This window comes from Gobius niger, assembly GCF_951799975.1.
Source record: "Gobius niger genome assembly, chromosome: 2".
In the NCBI taxonomy this organism is placed as follows: Eukaryota; Metazoa; Chordata; class Actinopteri; order Gobiiformes; family Gobiidae; genus Gobius; species Gobius niger.
This window is the reverse complement of record NC_136853.1, coordinates 32,165,070-32,189,598: the sequence shown is the minus strand read 5'-3', so window position 1 is coordinate 32,189,598 and position 24,529 is coordinate 32,165,070. Positions and strand designations below refer to the sequence as shown.

The 24,529-nt window shown below is 40.9% G+C and overlaps 3 protein-coding genes across 3 annotated transcripts; 1 reads left to right on the top strand and 2 right to left on the bottom strand.

Annotated features, from left to right (window-relative positions):
• The first annotated feature begins 463 nt into the window (after positions 1 to 463).
• fgf23 (fibroblast growth factor 23) lies at positions 464 to 2,744 on the top strand. Its single transcript, XM_079552346.1, has 3 exons — positions 464 to 883; positions 979 to 1,082; positions 2,170 to 2,744. Exons 1-3 carry the CDS (start codon positions 649 to 651, stop codon positions 2,623 to 2,625), a joined length of 795 nt encoding a protein of 264 aa, XP_079408472.1. The 5' UTR covers positions 464 to 648; the 3' UTR covers positions 2,626 to 2,744.
• A 1,915-nt stretch (positions 2,745 to 4,659) lies between these two features.
• On the bottom strand, positions 4,660 to 8,557 carry tigarb (TP53 induced glycolysis regulatory phosphatase b). Its single transcript, XM_079551898.1, has 6 exons — positions 8,453 to 8,557; positions 8,310 to 8,347; positions 8,071 to 8,192; positions 7,856 to 7,933; positions 7,651 to 7,761; positions 4,660 to 5,336 (listed from the first exon to the last, which is right to left on the bottom strand). Exons 1-6 carry the CDS (start codon positions 8,536 to 8,538, stop codon positions 4,929 to 4,931), a joined length of 843 nt encoding a protein of 280 aa, XP_079408024.1. The 5' UTR covers positions 8,539 to 8,557; the 3' UTR covers positions 4,660 to 4,928.
• Positions 8,558 to 10,977: 2,420 nt separating this feature from the next.
• On the bottom strand, positions 10,978 to 18,209 carry LOC306959527 (G1/S-specific cyclin-D2-like). Its single transcript, XM_079551655.1, has 5 exons — positions 17,835 to 18,209; positions 16,911 to 17,126; positions 15,889 to 16,048; positions 14,576 to 14,724; positions 10,978 to 13,505 (listed from the first exon to the last, which is right to left on the bottom strand). Exons 1-5 carry the CDS (start codon positions 18,027 to 18,029, stop codon positions 13,341 to 13,343), a joined length of 885 nt encoding a protein of 294 aa, XP_079407781.1. The 5' UTR covers positions 18,030 to 18,209; the 3' UTR covers positions 10,978 to 13,340.
• Positions 18,210 to 24,529: the final 6,320 nt, after the last annotated feature.

The window sequence follows — 24,529 nt, the reverse complement described above, 5'->3', positions numbered from 1 at the left end:
CGCAAATTAAACATAAATCACTCTTATTAAAATTATTGGTTGAAATGGTGTAGATTCTACCAATTGTTGGAAACAAGGCTACTGTTTAATTTCCCTATGGCACTTTAACGCCATCTACTGGTGAAAGGAGAGGAAAAGGAAGCAAAGTGTCAAACAGGTGCGCTTTTTACGCATTGTGCGCGGTGGAGATTGAACCACGGCACAGCAAGAGCGCACAATGCCCTGTAGTTAAAGATATACATATATATACCAAAAAAAAAGGGGGGGGGGGGGGGGGGGGGGGGGGGGTATATATATATAGACATAGATATATAGGTAGATAGATATATAGCCTGTATATAAAGGTGTTTTAACTGTGCATCGTGATTCCGGGCCACGTTGAGACGTTGTAGCTCTAAAGCTGGGGATGAAGGTGGGGGAGTCAACACCTAAAATAAAAGTGTGACAGGAGGAGTATGGGGACAAACAGACAGAGGTGGAAGTGGCCCTTCCGCTGCAGCGTAGCCGCACATCTGCTTTGGGGGCGAGTTTCTTTTTTTACATAAGGGATGTAAGCAGGGGTGGCACTTGGGGACCTTAAATAGGAACTGTCTGGGGCCACAGAGCACTTTTCACGCTTCAACGTGTGCAGGTTAGGTTTGCTCTGGAATGGAGATAAACAGGGGACTCGGGCTGAGGGATACTTTTTTGGCGCTACTTCTTGCCCTTCTGCGAGAGATTCCTTTCAGCGATTCAGCTGCTAACCCATCTCCTCTGGTCGGATCCAACTGGGGGAACCCGAGGAAATATGTCCACCTGCAGACTTCCACGGACCTAAACAACTTCTACTTGGAGATTCGTCAAGACGGATCTGTGCGTAAAAGCGCGCTAAGAGGCGCATACAGTGAGTATTATTAAGCCTACGCAGCTCTGTGTGAGGAGCAAATTAAAAGCCTTCACTCCGTATTTTGTTGCTCACTTTCTGTTTTATTCTCCCAGGTGTGATTTTGCTGAAAAGTGAAACAAGAGAGCGCGTCGCAATCCTTGGAGTCAAAAGCAGCCGCTACCTCTGTATGGACACTGAAGGCACTCCGTTTAGCTCTGTGAGTCAAAAGTCAACTTTCATGATTGTTGGTAACAGTCTGTGTCATGATTATTACAATCATCGTTTCTCAATTACTTGTGCTAACAAAGAAACTCAAAACTTCAGCAAACATCCCAATAACCTGATGTCCCGCTCCCGACAAAGTTGAAAGTCAGGTTTGAGGAGAGACAAGTTGCTTCCAGTACAGACAAAAATAGGCTTATCATTCACTCACTAAGGAAAAAGAAAGGAAAAAAAAGAAAATTCACACCTGAATGGCCGAATGCCACTGCTGTTTAATATATCAGCCAAGTGGGAAATTAACAGGCTTAAACCCATAGGCAACTTGTTAATTGTTCCTGAGACTGAAGACATTATTTGGGCCTCATTCACGAATGTTTTTTATGAAGAAAATAATCTTAGCCTATTATTAAAAAGTATCGGGATATTTCAAAGTCAGATTTCACGACTTTTATTCATCATAGCCTACCCTTTAAAAACATTATCCATTAGCTAGTGTTAAGAAACTCAACATCTTCCATAAAAGGCCTTAAAGGCACTTTCTGGTAATGGAACATTTGCTTCGTCCTTCTTTGTAAACTCAGACATTTGAGGAAAAAACACTGTGCCTCTCATTATAAAGCATTTGGAACAATTTTATGAACTTACAGGATCACTTTAACAGAAATACAAGAAAACTAACCTGCAAGTGGTGAAATATGCCAATAAACCCGTCCCTATGAAGAATTGGGAGGCTACAAATATGTTAGGAAAGTTAGGAATAAGTTTGGATCACAACCAACATTTTAATTGTATGACTTTATCTTTAATTTATTGTAGCCTAATAAAAAACTCAGGTAGGCTACAGGGTCTTTAAGATGTAAGAATTTGTAATGGATGAAGCTCATAAAAACATTTGCATTTCGACAGATAAATAGGCAAATTTCTACCATAGAAATATGGCCCGTCCGCCTGAACTATGAGCTCTTTAGAATGAAGCCTAATGTCTCGTGAAACCAACCAAACGATTAGTAATCATTTGTTTAGCTAAACACATTTTACCTGAGTTTTTAAAGCACGAACGTGTTTCTGTTGTGCATTGTCAGGCCATCTGTCTGCGGGACGACTGCCTCTTCAATCACAGGCTTCTGGAAAACAACCGGGACGTGTACTACTCGACCCGCACAGGCATTTTGTTCAACCTGGAGGGGTCTCGGCAGGTGTTCGCGGTTGGACAGAACCTGCCTCAGACCTCGTTGTTTCTGTCCATAAAGAACATTGTGCCGCTGGAACGACTGATGCTGCACCGGGAAAAGAGGAACCAGATGGTGGACCCCTCTGACCCACACAGAGTGAGCGTGGCCCGCGTGGAGGATGGAGCAGACTCGCGCGCAGCACCTGAGCTGGACGATGTCGAGCTTGAACTGGAAGTTGAGACGGAGGCCGGGGACGATGGACGCAACGTGTCTCGTGAAACACCTTTAATTCCCAACGTACACGACCCTTGGAATGTGCACGCGGTTAACCCCGGGAGCCCGAGGAGCGCAGGCAGCATGGGCTGACCACTGCTAGTGTTGAGTCTTCAGCTTAAATACAACGAGCACCAATAAAAATCACGCATTCAAATTTGACCGTCATTTAACCATTACACCGTTAGATAATCTATGCACTATAATGTGTAGCAATGTTTTAACCCATATGTGTTTTTATCATAAGCCATAGTCCTCCAGAGGTATAGGCTGATATATACAAAACATATATAAAATTAGACCTCTGGAGGACCATGGCTTGTGTATGCTTAAAAAAAAGAAAAAAGAAAAAAACATTTTAGAGAATTATAGCCTGTGGACATGGTGTTGCTGTGGATTATAGGCCTATTGTGCAATACCAGATGTCAGGACAATTTTACTTAACTAATTGTCCCCTAACAAAAGTTTGTTAGATCTCTATTACTCAGCCTAAAATGGACTGTTTTTTTTTTTGTTTTTACCAGGGGTCTGGAGTTTCCAGTGTTACATACCAAGTCCAAAATGTATTTATTTATTTAAACACATGTTTGTTATTTATGTAATTTATAATATGACTTATGGTCAGTATGTGTGTGGAAATGTGGATTGTTTGAGAATGTACAGCATAAATGCTCTTCTGAAATAAATAATTTAAAAGAATGTTATCCCGAAAACAAATTTTCTTAACGTCGCAACTTCTCTATTATAAAGAAGTATTTCTCAGAAATGTGGCTTAGCGGTTCCAATTGTCATTTGTGAAATTGTGAAAATATAATTCTTAAACATGTAAAAAAATAAATAAACATCTTTAACCACTTTAATGGCAAAATGTGACAGACATAGAATTTGAATAAACACATAAAAAACACGCATCTTACACCCCTCTTGCAAAACCTATATAGTATTCCATGAGTAGTCGCACCACCATTTAAAATATAATGCACTTTAAAACACATAAATGTTTAGCTTTGGTTGATGATGAAAGATAAAAAGTGGTAGAATTTTTTCGGAATGTTTTTCAGAGAATATACACATTATTTTTTTTGTTCTGCCAAAATGACCCTGACACAAACTGGTTTAAATGGATACTATAGCTAAGCCTCCCCTGTGACCTGTGTTTGTAATTATTGTGTGTGTATAAAAGCTCAGTGAGTTTTTGGGCTCCTGACAGACCCTTGCATCTGTCATCCAGTGCCGAGTCTTGAGGAAAGCAAAAGGATTGTGAAAGGATCAGCAAAATGGGAAAGGGTTAAAAGGTATCCAAGGTATTGAGAGTATCAATAAGCAGTGTTCAAGCTCTAATTAAGAAGTGGATAATGCGCAGTCAGATAGACCAACAAACATTTCAGCAACAACTGGCAGGAAAATTGTGGCTGAAGAGAAAAAACAAGAAACAACTTTAGCTGAAATATAGGACATTATGTTATTGCGCTAGTAGCAAATAGCCAAGTCGCCAGGAGAAAACCATTACTTTGCAAATGTCACCAAGTATCCGCTTACAATATGCCAAACAGCACAGAGACAAGCCTCAACATTTCTGAAACAATGTCATTTGGATTGATGAAACCAAAACTTTTTGGCCACAAATAAACGTCATTTGGAGGAGTCAACAAGGCCTGATGAACGGTGCACCACTCCTATAGTGAAACACGGAGCTGGATCACTGATGTTTGGTTTGCTTGGTCAAAATAGATTTCAGGATAAACGCAGCATGTTACTACAGAATACTGGAGGAAAAGTCACTCATCCGCCTGGAAGCTGCGCATGGGACGCACTTGAACGTTCCAACGTGCAGTTCATGCATGACAGCGCAGGAGGAGAATGGCCAGCATTATTATCTGAGGAAATAAAGAGGCCCATCCACAACTACCACAACAGGATCCAAGTTGTCACTGATGTTAAAGGGGGCAAGATAAAGTATTACGAACGGGGGTATGTTTTCATCAGGGTCATTTTGGCAGTTTCATCATTATGATTTAAAAAGAGTAAACTTTTTTGACCACAAATGGCTTCACACAACCACTAAATATGAGTGAAAAAAAACCTTTTTGTCTCATTGCTCATATTCTCTGAAAAATTGTCAAAAAAATCTAAAATTCTGCCAGGGTATGCACACCTGCAAGTTCAAGCTATTACTAGTCAAAATTGTGAATGTAAGATGTCAAAGCATGCTTATTCAGCAACACTTTGTAGTGCCACTACAAACTGCACATGGAAGTAGTGTTGTAAACATGAATGAACAATAACTTATGCAGTGCATCGACTTCATGACCTGAGCCATACTTCCCTTTGATTATGTGTCTGTATACAGACATGATGTACACGTTGTATTCTGAACTCTCCATATCATGATGTCATTATTTTTGCTCCGCAGCTTCAAGGTTTACCAGATGGTCTTTTCGATGGATAAAAACACATCGTGCATCAGAGAGCACTGGCCCAGGCTCAGATTGCTTTAGAGTAAAGATAAAGCGGGTTATGCCTGTGTTTGGACACGGTGAGAAGACATGGGACACCGTCGCATCTTTGGGCAACGAGCACTTCAGGTCCTCCACTATGTGTTTCATGGCCACACGTATATAAGCACCATGGCTCACCACTAGAGCATGAACCGAAACACCCTCGAGGCCGTCACTGGCAAACCCACAGGGGGCGCTGTCAGAGACATCGCCATCCTTAGTCCCAGGTTCCTGTCCAGACCAGCCGTGAGCCTCCACAACTTGGTTGAAAAGGACAGAGAGAAATTTTTTGACGCGTGCCTTCACCTGTAAAAAAAACAAATATTAAAAATAAAAAACTGCAAAAGTATTAATTACAAATAATCAAAGTTTGTGTCAAAGTAGCTGAGCAAATTTAGCTACTTTGTGTTCAGCTCAACACATAACAATGTTAATGGACAAGCTGGAAATAAATGTATACCTATATAAAGAAACAAAAAACAAAAAATAACTAAAATGAGATAATAGAATACTGACAAAAAATAAATAAATCTGCTTCCTTTCAAGATCTCAATTTGATGAACTGATTTTAATTTCAGATGGAGGGAAAGGTCCTAATACAATTAATTGTGTTATTTTTCTAAAACTTTGAAATGCCCAACATCTAAGAGCCCGATAGTTGCTTGTTAGGTTTACATGGTCAGAAAAATCCTACAACTGGTGTAATCTCGGGCTGCGCCCTGCCTTGGTCGGCCAAAAACATGCCCCGTGAAGCGATAATTTGGGTAAAAGGGGGCATGGCATGATGGTGACAAAATTAGCCTGTTGCTTAATTGTTTGACTAAAAGACCAAAAGGGGGCAGCCCTAGAGTAATCAGATAAACGATAAACAGATATGGTTTTGTTCACTTCAAAAATCTGATCATCCAATCCATTTTAGGGAAACTGAACTAGTATCATTTACCACTGGCACTAGAGAGCGCTAAAACACACATAATCTGCATCTGTTTAAGAGCTCTAGGTGGATTTGAGATTAAACACGAGGGACGAATCTGGCATAGACTGTGGGTGTATTATTTATTAATAATAATAAAGCATTAGTCTTGTACAGAACTTTTTCAGATGCTCAAAGTCGATATACAATTTTCCTGCATGATTCATTCACAACATACTATGTGATGTTGAGCTACATTTGTAGCCACAGCTGCCCTGGGATAAACCGATGGAAGCAAGGCTTTATAATGCTTTTAAGTATCAATACCAGGTAAAAAAGCACCAATACTAATTTGCATAATTGTGTAAAAGGAGTTGTGGCAGCAATTATAAACACAAAAGGACAATTTATGTCTTTGTTCTGTGCCAAAGCCCTTCACAGCAGCAGAGGGTTGAACTGAGCCGTTCATATCATTCTAGTTAAGGTTCTGTTTGCCATTAAAGCATTCATTTTAGACTGTGCTTACGCATTTAATTTCACTTTGTCATTGCATAATTGACCAGATAAAGTAACATAATTTTTATTTACATATTCATAATATAAAATGACCAGTTTTAGAATTGTATATTGAATGAAATGCACTCATATGAAAATACCAGTATAGGCGTTATACAAATAAAGTCCTTTCCTCTCCTTCCACACAGTTAGGGAAGGACAAGAGAGAGGTGTAGATGAGCAAGACATTGGGATGAAGACGCCACAGATGAACCGGATATTGGGAGCTTTTAACCACTTTTGCATAGTAGTTTTGTTTTGTTGTTGTTTGTTAAGGAAGGCTAGTGCTAGAAAGGCTATGCTACGACTTGTCAGAGTAAGCTTCATTCATTTCAGTGTAGCTGTGCATAGCACTAGTTTGCGTCCTGACTCCAGTCACAATCATCTGTAGAGAAATTGCTAATTATATTACTTCTATTGTGGTTATACAATTTACACTGGTGTCTAAAAATTACACCTGTAGAACCGAGCACGATATGATAAGGCCCAGCCCTAGAATGAACCATCCACAAGGACAAAACATCTGTGTTTGGATAGACCACTGTCAACCTGCAACCTATAATCAGTGTTTGGCAAGTTACTTAAAAATGTAAATATATTCTATATTAGTGACACTTTAAAAATGTAACACTAAATGTAATATGTATTACATATTACTGTTTCAAAAATGTGCACAACTTTGAGTTACTTTAGGCAAAATATACACTGACAATAATAATAAAGCCACCGAGCAAAAGTGGAGATTTCCTTTTCCTTCACTTTTCCCATTCTCTCATGTTTTGTTTTGACGACATAACTACAGACTGCAGATCTTATACACCAGTGTCCAACTTGATTTGTTATGCTGCATTTTATTTGGGAGGAGGTTTGGCTTTTTTTTTGTTCACACATTTAAATGCTCTAGTAACTCAAGTTTCTTGAAATGTAATGACTAATATATTACCATATTTTGTTAAAATAATTGGGTTATATTCCTTAGTTATGTTTGTAACTCGTTATTTTTGTAACACCTAGTCCCAACTCTGCCCACAATATGAACAAAGGTTAAAAAAATATTTTTGAAAGAAAGCATGTAATATTGTACATGTGTTTAGTCACAAGAGGGCACTATTGCACAAGCTTTTCCATTTCTGCTGTAGGGAGAAAATCTACCTGGTCTAAGGTCTCCCCTCCAGGAGGAGTGTAGTCCCGACTTGACTTTCCAGCAGCATTGGCCATGTTCTTTAGACTCTCCCTAGGACGTCCCTCAACAATGCCAAAACCCTGTATGAAGCACATGGTTACAGGTTTAAGAACATCAAGGATCTATATTCACAAGCACACGCACTTTGGGCTGTTAATGCAATGTTAAACATACCCTCTCTCTGAGTAAAGGCTCCAAAATCATCTTAGTGCCAGAACAGTGATTGTTATTCTTTATAATGAATTCAGCAGTCTGGAAAGTGATCATAGACAGATTAATTAGTCAACAATCGTACTTCCAATTACATTGCTGTTGATTTGAGAACTTATGTACATTTATATTCAAAGACTCATTCAAATAATCGATAACATGCAGATCAGAGTCTTTACCTGGATGGCGCGTTGCAGATTGCTCACAAACACAGTGCTGAACGGGATGTCCTTTAGGTAATGTCCCACAGCCTCTCCTTGCTGCGCACCCGTCTCTGACAGCAAAGTGTCCACACCTTGACCTATAACACCAAACGCAGAGATAACAGATAAAACACGGGTTGGTCTTTTGTTGGTCACTACCTAAACTGCATTCATAGATAATGTAAGTGACTCGCTGGCAGAACAGAAGTAGCTACCTTGTAAAAGTTTATCTCTGTTGTACTGCGTTTCTCCACTACGATCGCACATAAAAGCAGAGCAATATTGTGCTATGTTAGTAACAAGCGTGATTTATTTACATGTTAATTGAGAAGATATACGACATCAATAACACACTTACTGTCGTATTAACGTCAAACTGAACGTGAACATCCTGCTGCGGGCGAAGGGGCCTGTGCCTGTAACGCTCTTGTAGCCGCTGCTCATTCGCTATTTCCGGGTTGTGACGATTATGGACACGCTCCTGATGCGTCATTACGCAAAGTATATCAGCTCCTGCTTTTCTTTTTTTTTGTTTCATCTTTCAGCAGAAACACAGCACACAGCTAGACAAAGCAATGTTCTCTTCATTGATGTAGTGGTTCCATTCATAAAATTATCTGCAGAGTACGGAAGCCCTAAAGCGTGTGCGTACGTCTCTGTTGGATGTGTCCATAGAAATAAAAGTGTAGCCTACGTCTCTGCTGGTGTAGCCTATATCTGCACCAGTTTTGCCCATTGTTCTTTGGGAAATAGCTCAAGCTCTGTTAGACCGATGGAGAGCGCTTGTGAACCGCAGTTTTTATTTTTCAGATATTTCCACAGATTCTCGATTGAATTTAGGTCTGGACTTTGACCTTTTAAACACATGGGTATTTTTTGTTTTCAACCATTCCATTGTTGCCCTGGCTTTATGTTTAGGGTCATAGTCTTGCTGCAAGGAGACCCTCCACCCCAGTTTCAAGTCTTTTGCAGGCTCCAACACACCCTGTCCCTGCTGAAGAAAAGCACCACCAGAGCAAGATGCTCCACCACCATATTTGACAGTGGGGATGGTGTTTTCAGGGTGATGTGCAGTTTTACTTTTACTCCTCACTGAACAAAGCACTTTCTTTCACATGCCGTATCTCCCATGCGGCTTCTGGCAAATGGAAAACAGGACTTTTTCTTTTAAAAATGGCTTCTTCCAGCTACTCTGCCATAAGGCCAGATTTGTGCAGTGTACGACTAATACTTGTTCTGTGTACAGTTTCCCTCACCTGAGCTGTGTCTCTCTGCAGTTCATCCAGGGTCATCATAGGCTTCTTGGTAACCGCTCTGGTCAGTGCTCTCCTTGTTCGGTCTGTAAGTTTAGGTAGGTAGGTTTGCAGTGACGCCGTACTCTTTCCATTGGATGGTGTATTTAACTGTACTTTGAGAGATGTTCAAAGCTTTGGAAATCTTATTATAACCTAATCCTGCTTTTTAGTTCTCAATAACTTGACCTGTCTGGTGTGTTCCTTGGACTTCATGATGCTGTCTGCTTCTTAATAGTCTCTTAACAGACCATCACAGATCAGCTGTATTTGAACTGACATCAGATTATACCCAGGTAGACCCTATGTTCAGAGGCCAATTTGGCCCAAAACCTCAAATCTCAAATTCTGCTGACTTAAGTCAATATCTCCATGGAGACGAGCTGGAGACGTACCCACTGGTAACGTTACAGTCATGTCTTAGGAGAGATGTGCCATTCCCCTACGGCAGGGGTAGGCAACGTCAGGCCTGGGGGCCAAATCTGGTCCTCCAGCGCAGAAGCTCTGGCCCTCTAGATCATTTTGAGAAATAACTTTACTCAAATCAGAGATCAAAGGCCTGTTCACCCCTTAACCCCCACCTGAACTGAGCACATTTTCTACAGTTTAGCTTCACCCAAATCTAAAAGCTTGAAAAATGTGTCAATATACCAACAAAAACGGCGGCACGGTAGCACAGCGGTTAGTGCTTGTGCTTCACAGCTAGAAGGTCCGAGTTCGATTCCCACCAAGGACGGGGCCTTTCTGTGTGGAGTTTGCATGTTCTCCCCGTGTCTGCGTAGGTTTCCTCCGGGTACTCCGGTTTCCCCTACCACTAAAAACATGTACAATAGGCCAGGATGAATGAGAGTGTGTTTGAGAGAGCGCATGGGGGACGACGGATGACAATTAGCCTAAGGCTACTATCCGGTGTGGCTTGATCATTAACTTACACTGTCCCTACCAAATAAACCATAAATAAACGAGGATAAAATGCAACAAAAAACATGACGAAAAAAGCAACAAAAGAGCAACAAAAACACAACAAAAAGGTAACAATAAAAGTGACCAAAAAAAAGCAACAACGAAGCAAGAAAAGAGTGACAAAAACGTGACGAAAATATGGCACAAAAAAAAGAGAAAAAAAAAGATAAGATAACAAAAACATTACAAAAAAATAAGAAAACACAACAAAAAATGTTAAAAATCGTGGCGGCAACGCAACAAAAAAGTTACAATCAGTTGCTTTCAAATGAGTCTGGAATGGCCTATAGGCTGTCAACTTGATTTGGGTAAAGCCAAATGGGTCCTGGTGAAACATAGTCAATTCCTCGAAGGTTCTGGGCAGAACAGCCACTTAAGTCATGTGACGTACAGCAGGCATTTGTTAAAAGTGATGCTTTACTTCGGCCAACAATTGGGGGGTTCGGCCCTCAGCCTTTTGACGATGAAGAAAATCGGCCCTACAGACTCTCCTACCCCTGCCCTACGGGGACAAGAGTATACAAACAAACATTTTTTTTTTTTGCATTTATGAGGTATTTTTTAATGATCAGTAACCACTATATGATGTGTACATTGCTGTGTTTGTGCTGAGCTCCATATCATGTATATGGTGAAGAGCAACTTAATAAATGAAAGGAGAAAAAAAAAAACTGAAACATAATTAAAGCCAATTTATTGAAGAGAAATTGAGGTACCCAATGTGGCCGATTGTGTCTGGAGTAAAAGTTCAAAATTGTACAACCACAGAGTGAACATATTGGAGATCAAAAGTACATTATACAATTTTAGAAACTGATTTTACACGTCATAACTACCCCATGAAGAAAGTAAAATGTTCATCGTTGACTGACAAGGTGGAACGTCTGCATTTTTTAATGTAGCACCAGATTTAAATTGACTAAAACAAAATCATAGGCACTAAAATATCTGTAAAATAGTTAAATTTGATAAGATATGTGAAACCCGTCAAATGTGTATGAGGTAATGCATCTATCCATCCAATTAACCTGAGGTACACAAGCACACACAGAAAGCAGCAAGAATATGATTGACAATATGATACAAATATTATGCTGATCAAATGATTGGCATATAAAGAGCTTCCAGTCCCACACTCGGCTATACATACAGATGAAAGCAAAGATGACTGGTAGAAGAAACACTTCATAATATAGCAGCACACACATAAATCATAATATAGCAGACATGTCTGTGTAAAACTAGAAAAGAAAGGCTTTGTAGCAGCAAGGACAACTGTTGTATTATCATTTTCCTGTCTTTTGGATTGACACACAACTTTAAAAGCATAAACATTTTCCATTTTAAAGCTCTTTTGATACAATTTTTTGTTTTCTCGCACGATAAAAAAAAAAAAGTTTAAACATGAATACCATTTCCATCTAATCTAAAAGGCTATAGGGTTTTCACCCATGGGGATTTGGTTAGATCATGTACACATCATGCAACCTCTCCACATTGAGTTTATATGACGGCGTTCAGTTTAGGGAGACATGAAAGGAAACATAACAGGAACCACACAAAGAAAACATACTTAATTCTTTGGAAGAACTATTGGAAGGTTTGGCTATGAACTCAAACAATTCAAGTAAGATTTAATAGGAAGCACTGAATTTAAGCATGACTTTGTTTTCCTTAGTTTGCATTGCAACTGATTATGGTGTCATTTACCACAGCTATAACATGGAAGATCATATGCCAAACCGACCTGTTGGGTTGCAGCTCAAGATTACTGCATACCCAATGGGAATCCAGCCCAGAAAGATCAAATAACTTAAAAAAAAAAAAGCAAAAAAAAAAAAGCCTCGATACCCCACTAAATCGTCTCAAAAACTATCCCCTTAAATTTTTAAAGTGTTTAAAAAGTGCATTAAACATTGTTACAAGCCATGCGCCTCAATTCCAAACCTCCAGGTAACTCAATTCATTGGTACAGGAGGCCGTCTCTGCCGTCTTGGACATACAGGCAGAAACCAGCCAGTATTGCAGCGATTTTTATATCTCCAGTATGTTACTTAAGTAACTTTGTATATACGTAAATAGCTTAAATTTATGTCCCTCAAATCCACAATTTAATCTTACCACACTTTCCATTTCTTTCACTTTGCACTTACTTTGCATTTCAACACAGCACACTAAAATCCCTCTACGTTTTACATGTTTGCATCCATATAGAAAAACATGCTGGAACTTCTTGTCCGTCTCTACGGTTAACCACATTCGGAGGATAGAAAGGATGTATGACTTTGACAGTAACTGACCTGTCACCTGAATGGTACGAATGCCTAATTTAAACAACTGATCCTTTCTCAGATTATCAAGAGAAAAATCCATCTTTAAGAGGAGCCCAGTCCTTTCCTTTCGCATTTTTTTTTTAGCAGGCCCAGCCTACTCTTTGCCAGCACACAAGCATAAATAGTATGTTGCGCTAGAGGTGCACAATTTGCGGCAGCAGCAATGTCGCACTCCTCTGGTGGTGCATCAGCTTGCTGGTAATTCCAAGAGCTGTATTTTCAGCAATATCAATCACTAAAATAATTTCATGTATACTATGAATGCACGTGAATCACTGAGGAATTGATAAAATATTTCTAAGAATACAACTAAAAATAAAAAATAAAACAGATATACAATATACAGTTTAACGTATATTTGCTAGAATTACAAAGAGGACTATGTATATTTCATGACTATTGTATCTATTCAAGTATGAAAATATTTTTAGGCTAGCACTTTAACCTAAAACGCTATCAAGTTTTCAAGAAATTATCTGTTTAAATAGCTTGTCTTAAACAAAAGTAGGCCCATACAACAGGTCCGAGTAAAACTGCATATGAAAGGGATAAAAATGATAACTCTTGGTATATATAAATTTCTAAGAGTTCATTGATTGTCACACCATTGCTTATAAAGCAACCTAGAGATGCTTCTGAACATGCCTTTCATCCCAGTTCATAAATTGACATCTCGTACATCTGTTGGGGTGCTCGACTGGTCCTGTTGCTCTCTCGCCTTGATGCCAGCCCTGATCCCATACTCCTGTCTGTGATGTGGGTCCTGCTGTAGGCTGCTGGCCAGAACACGCTCGATTTGCTCCTGGCATGCTCTCAAACAATCCTAAAACAATAGGTAAAGAACGGTTACACACTGTTAAAATGGATTTGAATCAAAGTAGGCAAAGCTCTAGCAGATCGGACACATGTTTTTCCTTTGTATTTTTGTGCATTGTTTAACAGCAATGATCACATGCATAGCATACCAAGAGGGAATTATGAGCCCTGTGTAGGTGGTCCTGTCTGCACCAGAACAATGGGTGCCAGCGCACACAAGCTGAAAAAGTGGGCATTTGACTTCTCTTGGACACACGAACAGCCTCTGTGGCACGTGGAGATGGGGGGGGGGGGGGTTAAGAATACCCCCCTCTCCTCCCCTTTTGGATTTACAACATGGTCAGTCTCAAGTGGATGTCTGTAGGAAATAGCTTTGACCTATTGCACCCTGAACCTTTGAGTTTGCCGTAAAACTGAATATAGGGCAAGTGCAGCGGATGTTTTTGGACAACTTCCCCTTTAAGCTACTTTGAAATCCCAGTGAACGTGTATTCTTTGTCCATGTTCCTCTGTCATCTCATCCCTCCAGGTCCAGGGGAGATGTGGGAGGTCTATTTCACTGAGCAGGACCATAAAAGAATGCACACAGCTCACAAAGAAGCAAGCATTCCTTTTAAATGTACGGATAATTGGAACCTGATGGGGTGCAGTCAGGCGCCTGTTGTGACGGCTCCGTTGCGGGAACCATGTTGCCATGGAAATGCAACCGCATTCAGAGACATCCCAGAAACATTTCAAATATTGTGAGGTTTGCTACCAATGATGCACATCTTTGTTTGCTGTTTCAGGTTGTCATCAGTGCAAAATCAGTGAATTAAAGGAAAGATGCTGCTGAGTAGCAACTATTGAGGGATTAGAGGAGCAGAAGGTATGAATGAAAACGTGAGAGCCATGTTAAGAAACACAGAAATTAAGGCTATGAATTTTGAGGAGACATTCACTTAACAATATGCTCTTTTTAGCAAATCAAGTTCATGAATAAAAAGAACGTGCGTCAATTTGTTGAAAAGCATTACGTTTTCACAATAATTATCACTACAAGTTCATTGATTATCTCAGGATCTTCTTAGTACTTACCACCTCAGTGTTTGTAATCTTGGCCAGCAAGTTGGTGAGATTATCTCGACTCAGTCTCGAATCATTGTAGTCCAGCTGTAGGCCACAGACAGCAGCTCCCATGCTGCCTGTGGCAATCATTGAAGGAGGGTTCATCGCAAGGCGGTCATCTAATGAGTAATGAAGGTTGAAAAATCATGAATACATTAAGGAATAAACTTTTATAATGAGTACCCGCATTTAAGACGAAGCATTTTTACAATATAGACCACAATTAAGAATCTTGAAATTGTATTATCACCATTAACATCAAAAGCAAGTTATACAGCAGAACATCACTTTCCCACGGTGTATGTTTTAAAAGACTGATGCACAAATAGTTTCCCCTCGCAAAGGCAGTGCTTTGATTAGAAAAGCAGAGCAAGAATCATCCTACTCACTGAGCAATGAGTTCCAGCCAGAAGTTTAAAAGCATCAACACTCAGAAAAGAGGACGACAGGAATCTTCTTCTTACATTCCATAGGATCCCACAATACCACTTTCGTCTAACAAGTCCTCGAGAAACAAAACAACATCCATAGCGGACAGGACACAGAGATGAAACCAAATGTAAAAGCGAAACCCAGAAGAGCCTAGTCGAACACTGGTCCTTGCACCTCTGAGACTGAGGATGGCACATTGGAGAAGCTCCTACATCAGAAGAATAAAATCCACTCCATATAAAGCTCCAAACATTTACATTTCTGCACAACCACAGTAGCTCCCATTTCCACTGTGGCTGCTTTGTGCTAGGATATAACCAGCTGCTTATGAATAGCTGAGGAAACCACTGAAACACACCCAAGTATGTCTCGAAAACAGAACATGGTTTAAGTAAAGGGCTTTTGTGAACAATTCAAATGTTGTCTAATCTCATTCTGACCACACACAAAGAATGGACAACAGTGACCACTATCCTTTCCTATTACAGTGTTAAGGAGGGAGAAGTAAAAGACAAATGAAAAAATAGCGTTATTTATTAAGAAGACTTTGTGATTATGATGACTATGAAATGAACTGGACAAAAACATTACGATAAAATCCCCTCAGAGACTCAAGATTCATTTTTATGTTAACCCAGGCTGGAAAAAGGAAAGTAGATCACTGGATATTTAACTTTCTACCAATATAATATAGATGTTGGTTCATGTGATGTATGGCATATTCATTTAAGTAGAAAAGGCAAGCGTTACATGCAGTAGTAGAGTGTGGAAAGACATTGATGAATCTATTAATTGAAAATAATAAATATACTCTAACAAAAAACAACATGCACAAATAGCACCTGCCTTACCTGTGGCACAGAGAGCAATGAACGTCTGAGTGTGTTTCCTGACCATGGCCACCTTATCTACGGGAAGAGTCAATCGGTGTATGATGTGCTCTATGAAATCATTAGGGATGACAGAGGCCATATTCCACTTTAACTTTCCCAACACGACCAGCTCCCAGTCCTGCAGAAACACAACACACATTCATAGTCAGATGCCATACTTCCAGCGACTGTGAAAAAGATCACAGGCGGTCCCGATTCCCAGCGGAAACGGCTGTGTAAGAAGAGAAACCTTTTCCCTTTTTTTTTTTCTCCCCCCCCCCCTCTCTTTATCTCTCTTTGCTGCATCTCATTATCTGCGTGCCTTTCTCATTCCTGTGCGTCCTTTGTGTTCACTTCACCAGCATGTGACAAGCTTTGCCTTGCTCAGAGGGCCTGCCAATGAGACAGCTTGCCCCTTCCTTCCTGTCACAAGCCCCAGACAGCTTCAATGACTCTAGACCACAATCAAGCACAAAGTCGTGTCTGTTTCAGCGCACTGTTTGTTTGTAAAAGTGCAACCATCACAAATGTCAAATGAGGTGCCCAATTTGCACACACACGCTTTAATAGATCTACGTCACGCACAGCAGGAAACATCGAATTGTGAAAGGAATGCGATAGCGCCAATGTTGTTGAGGTAAAACAGAAATGCAACGTCATAAACTAAACAAATCTGCCACAATCCGAGGAACTTTTTTTCCCCCCCTCCTAGTTTCTTTTGACTGTGGAATATCCTGCAGTCACAACATTCAGCTACAGTATTTCCAGAATTATTTACCACATAATAAAATCACAAACGCTCAAATGCCTACGCTGCATTACTGACACTAGAGGTCCCCACACTCCTCTCCTGCCCACATGGACGTGACTGTGAAGTTTCCCTTACAAAAGAAAAGTGAGGTTCCACTGAGAATAAGTGAGGATTATGTATAACCTGGCCTATGTATAAAAAAAAAAGAAACATTATAGCCTGCTGAAACACACACACAAAAACCTCTTACCAGTAACTCCTGCGGTGTGATGGAGTTGTCTGTGTACACGCAGAGCTTTTCTGCTGAGAGTGGTCTGTAGTCCTTTATCTTGGAGGCGAGGAACATGCAGACGGCTCCCAATAGCTGTAAAAAGCTCTTCCTGGTCGGCATCACAGCTAAAAATCTATCCAGATAATTTATAGCTAAGGGAAATACATCTTCACTGCTCTTCTCCTCTTCACAAACCTAAACAAAACAAAAATGGACAGAAATATTACATGATCAAAGTGAAAGTCTGTTGTGCATTGGCCTAAATTAGTTTATTACAAACTTTGGTGCCATTTAATTGTCGCAGGCTCTTTGTTTTGGGACCTTAGAGGAAGCAATTTCAACCCCCCTCCCCCAAATATTCTCACTTTTAAGCCGACTAGCAAATAGCCTAACTAGCAAATACTTAGGAACCAGTTTGATTATCCAAAATTGATAATTAAATCGTGGAGAAACGTTTGAAATGAGTTTAAGGCGTGTTTTGGCACTCTTGTATCTGATCTTTGAAAATGAAAGTGTTACAGCATGTTGTTTGATCAAGAGGCTGCAATGGGCCTAGCTTGAAAAATTAATTATAATTATTCCAAACCAAAAAATATGATATTTTAGGTCATGTAAATTAAGTTCATCGCCTTCTTGGTCCATGGACAAAGGCAAATAGTCAAAAAACTGTAATTATATGGCACTAAAGTGCAAGCATCTAAAGCTGGGTTTTCTTTGTGGAATTTCCGTGTCTCCCACGCCTTTGGTGAGTCATTCTCATTCAATTGCTAAAGAGATTCACATGCACAGAACTTGTGTCTACAAATAAAAACATTCACATTTTCACAGCTTCACTTGCCATTAGCCCCGATGTGAAATTTGTTAATAAACACAAATAAACGTGAATGAAACGTGGCCACAAACCTCGTGCATCCAGCCTGCAACCATTCGTCTCATAAAAGGCTGAATATCCTTTTGCACTCGCTGGAAATATGAACACTGAGGCAAAAACCTTTCTTCAACAGTTAATAAACTTTGCAACACTCTGTCATCATAGAGGATGTTTGGGTCAGGCTGTGCTTTCAAAGTTATGTCCGACTCGAGACAGTAGAGCTCCATGACACCGTTGCTCTTCCCGTTTAGGTTAAAGCGCAAACAATGCAAAAAATAAATGTCACAATGCTGTCAACAGCACTGGGGGGCACGAGGCGAGCCCAGGGTGCAGCATGAGGCTGGTTCTGTAGGTTTACCACGGTGTGATCCAGACCCGTACTGGCTCTGAGCTCTCTTCCTTACAGCTGCAGCATGGATGAGCTGCAGCCGCAGCGGCTAGTGTCTACTTCCGGGCGTAACTTGAAAAATAAAAGCAGCTGTTTGGTTTCTAAATGAGCAGGGACTTCCGGAACATTCTGCTTACATTCAGTAAGCAGAAAAGGCTGTTTAAATTGTAGGAAAGATTTTGTTAATTTAACCATAGGCTAAATGAAGACATAAAAAAATAAAAAATAAAAAATAAATTAATAACAACAAAAATAAAAAAAAAGTAGGCCTATGAAACTTCTATTATTTAGACTATGAAAATAATTCGGTCAAACGAAACTACGTCATGCCAGACATATCACGCAGATTTTAGCCTATCAACCCCATCGACCCGCACGTGTGATCTATGCGTTGGATGCAGCTGTGGTCATGTCCGTCCCATTCACCGGAATGGCGGCATTCAGTCCCCGAATGTAGCCTACGCCACATTTTTTTTAGCCTATTGATCTTTGGTAGCCTAAACATGTGATGAGCAGTGCTATCGACAACCAATAGACACACACTGACATAGTGTGGCGCGTGACTGGAAAAAGATGGAAGAAAACGAGGTAACTTAACTTTTGGCCTAAATTATCAATAAAGCAAAACGAAAGAACAGTTTAAACACCAGTTACAAAGAGATCTGTCACTCAGAATCCCGTTGAAAAATGTGGAAGAAATTTCCAGACTTGACTGAACAAGCTGTGGGCCAGCTTTGTCCTGCCCCCTGGACTGTGGAGGTGAGGGAGGGTATTAGAAGACCCACTGCACAGGACTGTAGAGGAGCTGAGCAGCTCCTTCAGTGACAGACTGAGACACTCTCAGTGCAAGTAGAAGTGCTTCATCACCACCGCTGTCAGGCTTTGCAACACTACTGTAAAGTAACTCATGTGCAATAACTTCTATATAAACCACTTGTACTCTTTGTTCACCACCACAATGTCTGGTTGGTTGGCCTTTACCATTCATCTGTCTGTAAGTCCCACAGGATCTTGGCTCGGTCATTCTCTACTACCTTTGGAGGTGTTTCCAGCTCATGCACAGATGTTCCTGTGCCAGCCACTTGGTTATGGCGATCCATGTAAGCTTTCCCTGCCGGCATCTTACACCCTGCAGTTATGTGCTGGATTGTCTCATTGGTGTCTTTGTCTCCACCTGGGGTCTTGTCTGGTGTGGTAGATCTGGGCCTCTATTGCTCTGGTGATCAAGGCCTGCTCCGGTGCAGCCATGATGAGTGCCTCTGGGCTGTCCTTCAGTCCAGCTCTGACTAGCCATTGGTAGGATTTCTTCATATCCGCCACTTCAGTTATGTGTCGGTGGTACATCCCGTGTAGGGGTTTGTCCTCCCATGACGGAACCTCCCGCGCCTCATCTTCTGTTCTCCATATTCATTGTGAGTACGTCATCTGTTCGAGCCTTGTCCTTGATGTACTTATGGATCTTGGATGTTTCATCCTTGTGGCTCTCACGCTCACTAGTCCTCGGCCTCTTTCCTTAGGTGCTGGATTTGGGGTGGAACCCTCCGTGCATGGTTAGGAGCTTTCGTGTCTTAACATCTGTGGTCTGTATCTCATCCTTTGGCCAGCTCATTTTTCCTGCAGGGATTACTGGCAGTGTGTGAGTGTTTCTGAAGAGCTGATGTAAACTGGATTTGTCTTTTTTTTTTTTTATTCACTGGCTCAGAATCAGTCTGGAACTTCATCTCCAATTTTACCTTTACCAAACTTGGTGGATCCCATGCTACTCAATTGTCAAAATATAGGCTTTCACAACAACAAATGTGGCTTGGTCGTTTCATACTGACTTTTTTTGGAACAATGGCAACATCATTTTCTTTCAAAATCTTATGTTTAGATCTGAAATTATTCTAAGTACCCCCTGCTATGTGGTACCCCCTGTCACCTGGTTGGGAAACACTGGCGTAAACTACATATTGCTTCCATTTACATGTATTGCCGTTTCTCTGGTCAAATTTTGAAGCATAGTAAATGGCAGGCAAAGTAATTCAGGGAAATACAATAAGAGTCCATGAACTGATGGAATTATCTCAAATTATCAATGAAGACTTTTGATCTATTGGAGTAGTTTCTAATAGCCACCAGTACGCCGTCGTCCTATTGGCCAGCTGATATTTGGAGTTAACCAATGACAGCACCTACTGACCATAAAACACAAAAAAATACCTATGTTATGGACAGTGGTTACCAAATAGCCAAGCTGATTAGCCTCTGTTGTACCTTTAAACTCTAGATATTCGATTTTGGAGATGTTCAATGGGATCTTTATGTGAAGGAGGCTGTGGCTGTTGAGCTGCATTTAGCCTTCTGCTTGAGGATTATCATAATTAATAACCAACACGGTGAGGCTCGCCTTTTTCCATTGGAGTGGTTGGCACTTCAGTTATTCTGAATGTGGATGCAAGCATGTTTGTCCTTATTAAGCCATTTCCCCACACTCTGTATTGTCGTCTATTAAAACGTGAGTGCATGCCCGTAAGATGTGAACTTTTGTTACAGACACCAAATATACTGCCTCACCTCTTCTAAAGACAGTCTTAACTCTCACCCCCAAAAAGTGGGTGTGGAAAGCATTGTCATCTCTGCTGGGAGCTGTTTTCCGTAAGGGAAGTTGGTTGGGATAAAGCTGGCATGAGATAGGAAGTAGGCCTAAATATGAAGACTCAAGGATTACAGGCTTGTAACATTGGATCTGTTTCATAAGGAATTAATATTATCATTTTGTGTATTAAAACTGCTGTTATTGAGAAGATGTGAAATATGGTTTCCTCTTCAAGGACCCATTTTCAGTTAGAGGAAGGTTTTAACTGCCCATGTTGTAGTTGTCGTGTGGCATTTAATAAACTTCTAGTGCTGGATCCAAAAATGAAGCAGCAGTGACAATGAAAGAGGATCCCCACAGCGGTAGAAGCTCATATCAAACTGGGAGCGGATCCTCTTTCTACCTTGTCACTGCATTTCACAAACTTCTCATTCACAACCACGACCAAAAACCTGAATGAGATTTTTGGTCACATTGAGAAAAAAAAAGCTTTGTGTCGCGAGAGCTGATTTTGAGGGCATGTCTCAAAGGGAAGGTCAGGGTTTAGGGAGAGATTTTCGGTTAAGTTTATGTGAGCCACGCGGTCTTTTCGAGTGTGTGCCCGGGACTTGAAGAAAGCAGAGGTGTTTGCACATGTACCCAAAGATAACACATGTCAGCCGCTATCACACAGCAAGTTCTGCACAGAGGTAACAGAGAGCTCTCAGGGCCCTGGGAAAACGTGGAGGAGCGTGAAATCACCTTGATCCAAAGATTCCTGCTGCATACCAGTCCACTGAACCCACCACAGCACAGGGGCCCGCAGATGGGCTGGCATCCACTGATAAAAGACTGGGACGGCAACAGAGAAAGATGCACAAGCCAATAGAGAGGTTTAACCAATCAAACATTCAGTCATAACCTTAAGATAATTAATTTCCTTATAATTATTGTTGTTGTTAAACATACATAATAATAACTGTATGATCTTATTCAAAATAAATATTGACATGTTTCTGCCTGTGTCAAAAACTATCCAAAAGCCAGCATAGATCTCCGCTGAAGTAGCATACTTATCAGACTGTGCCCAGCCACAGTGATATGACTTAAAAATAGCATGTGCCTGACAGAGGGAGAGTTTTAATACTGCATCTGCTGCCGCTGCTGTGGTGTTCAATATACTGGGAAATACTTCATTTTATGTCCCAGCTAGACTTTCTCTCTTGTTTGCGCATGCTCAGCTCAATATTGACCAAGCACGTAATTCGGAAGTGAGGAATTCCTGATCTAATATGATAAACTATGACGCTTTAGACTGTGATTCCTTTGTCCCACAGATATTTATACAGTTCTGTCCCATTTACAATGACGTTTGACCTGCGGCCGTTCTCACCTGTTTACACATGCACAGCTGCCTCAACTGTGACTTAGCACGTATATCGGAAATGAGTAATTGGTCTGTGATGAAGCTATCACCAAAAGGAGATGTGTTTTTTTGGAAGGGAACCCAATATGTGACAAATACATGGTACATGCATTATAACATTAAATGGTACATAATGTGATGTACACACTTTTAGCTGAAAAATCCACTGTACTAATTTTACTTTTCACCATGACGTGGTTGAGGATGGTGATTTTCTCTCCTTTTGCTGAGTGTAAGTTAGAGAATAATTGATAATTGAGATTGAGATAAAAGACTTCCTCAGGCAATATAGCACTGATATGGGCGATTACCAAAATTCAGGCTACATTCACAATCATGCAAAGTGTATTTAGTCTCCTATATCAGTATGGTATCAAATAAGTTTAGGTACTACTGGTATCCAAAAAATAAAAGTAGGTACCGAAAAAATATCTGTTTGGTCCAGGGACAGCATTAAAGAGGGGGTATTATGCTTTTTTTCAGCCACATAGCACCAGTCTATAGCACACTACAATGATGACGAAACCTTCTGTTGGTCTGTCAATGCAGTAAATTAGAATAACTGCCTTGTATAAAATTGCTCTTTCAAAATGGCGGTAGCAAATGACTTGAAATAGGCCCCTGTCTCTTTAAGAACCTCTGACCCTTTCCGACACGCCCCCTCCACACGCTGTCTGTGGCATCACAACAACACTGCGCTCGTTGTCTCAACTGTATTGAAACTACGATCGGTGCATTTTAATTTTTATTGTTGGAAAGGACCTACTGTTTATCACTTTGTGAACAATGGCCACACAGGATATTATTTGGAGACGAACCTTCCACACCGGACGCTTGGAAGGGGCTCTTGCCTGAAAAATAACTGCTGTTTGGAGGCTCTCTCTTTGCATCTGCCATGCCCTATGGATCTCTAACTATACCCCCATGGACGACACCAGGATCTGCAGGAGCCCATACGATTCAAAGACGGACATTATCTGTGCAGGTGGACAGTGGTTTTTCGAGGTTACCCGTTAGCTTGTTATAATCGACTACAGCTCATTGTTGATGAAAAGTCTGCAATAAACCACAAATGTGTAAAGCCAGGCTCCGTGTGTGATCATCGTAAAGGCTGCTTCAAGTAGTTGCTTTATTGACGTTATTTGTGCATAATATGCTGCCTGTTTTCAATGAATGTTGTGAAGGTGAAGGTTGTTAGCTTGTCGCGGCTAATAGTGCCTTAGCTCCGGGAGAAACCACTCGGCTACGACTCACTGTAGATGAAATGTGAGCAATAAACTACACAATCAACAAGCCAGGCTCCGTGTGTGATCATCATAAAGGCTGCTTCAAGCAGTTGCCTGTTTTAGTGACGTTTTCAATGCATAATATGCTGCTTGTATTCAGTGAATTTTCCCGTTAGCTTATCGCGGCTAGCTTGTTAGCTCCGGGAGAAAACCACTCGGCTATGACCCATTGTAGATGAAATGTGAGCAATAAACTTCCAAATCAACAAGCCTGGCTCCGTGTGTGATCATTGTTAAACGGTTCTTTATGTGTGTGGTGGTTTTATTGACTTTATGTGTGCATATTTCTCGTTTTCACGTGATGACTCGAGGTTTAGCTTAGCATTAGCTTTCTCCGGAGGCTCTGTGCATCATCAAGGCCCAGCGCAGAACCAGACACTGAAATAAGCGTTCTTGTCACCGGTTTGAATCCTGGGTGTTTCGGTAACAGAAACACTGATGTGTGTCTTTGTAAAAGTCTGCTGTGGCTCCGGTTCACAACACATGAAGCTAATCCTCCATGATGACTGTTTACATCTTAGGGCTAGACACTGCGGGGAGGGGGTTCTGCTGAGGGGCAGTGGTTGGTTACTCGGCTGGTGACGAAAGGTTGGAGGCGTATCCTGGAGGTCGAGGGCGTTTCCTGAAGGAATCAGGCGTTTTATCCCTAAAATGGCTGCCATCGGAGTTTTTACAGATTACTCGAAAATACGTGAATGTGCTAAGGCAACACTTCAGGCATGTTTTTAATGAGGGAATGACTTAATAACATGATGTAAAGCTTGAAAAAGTCGATTTTGCATAATATCCCCCCTTTAAAGGAAGAGGCCACCAGTTTTCCATACTGAGATAAGTTCTTACCTGAGCTTAGACGAGTTGATGCGTACCTGTCTGGTCTTTACGCATGCGCTCAGTAACGCAAAGATGTTGTTAGCATTTAGCCTCTCCTCCTCTCCTCTATAGCCGTCGTTCCACATAGCGTGACCCGACCGTGCACGCCACGATCTGCACGTATCGACCCTACCCCGCACACTTTCTGTTTCCACCACACACACACACACACCTGCATCTGTTGTGGGAGGCGACCCCAC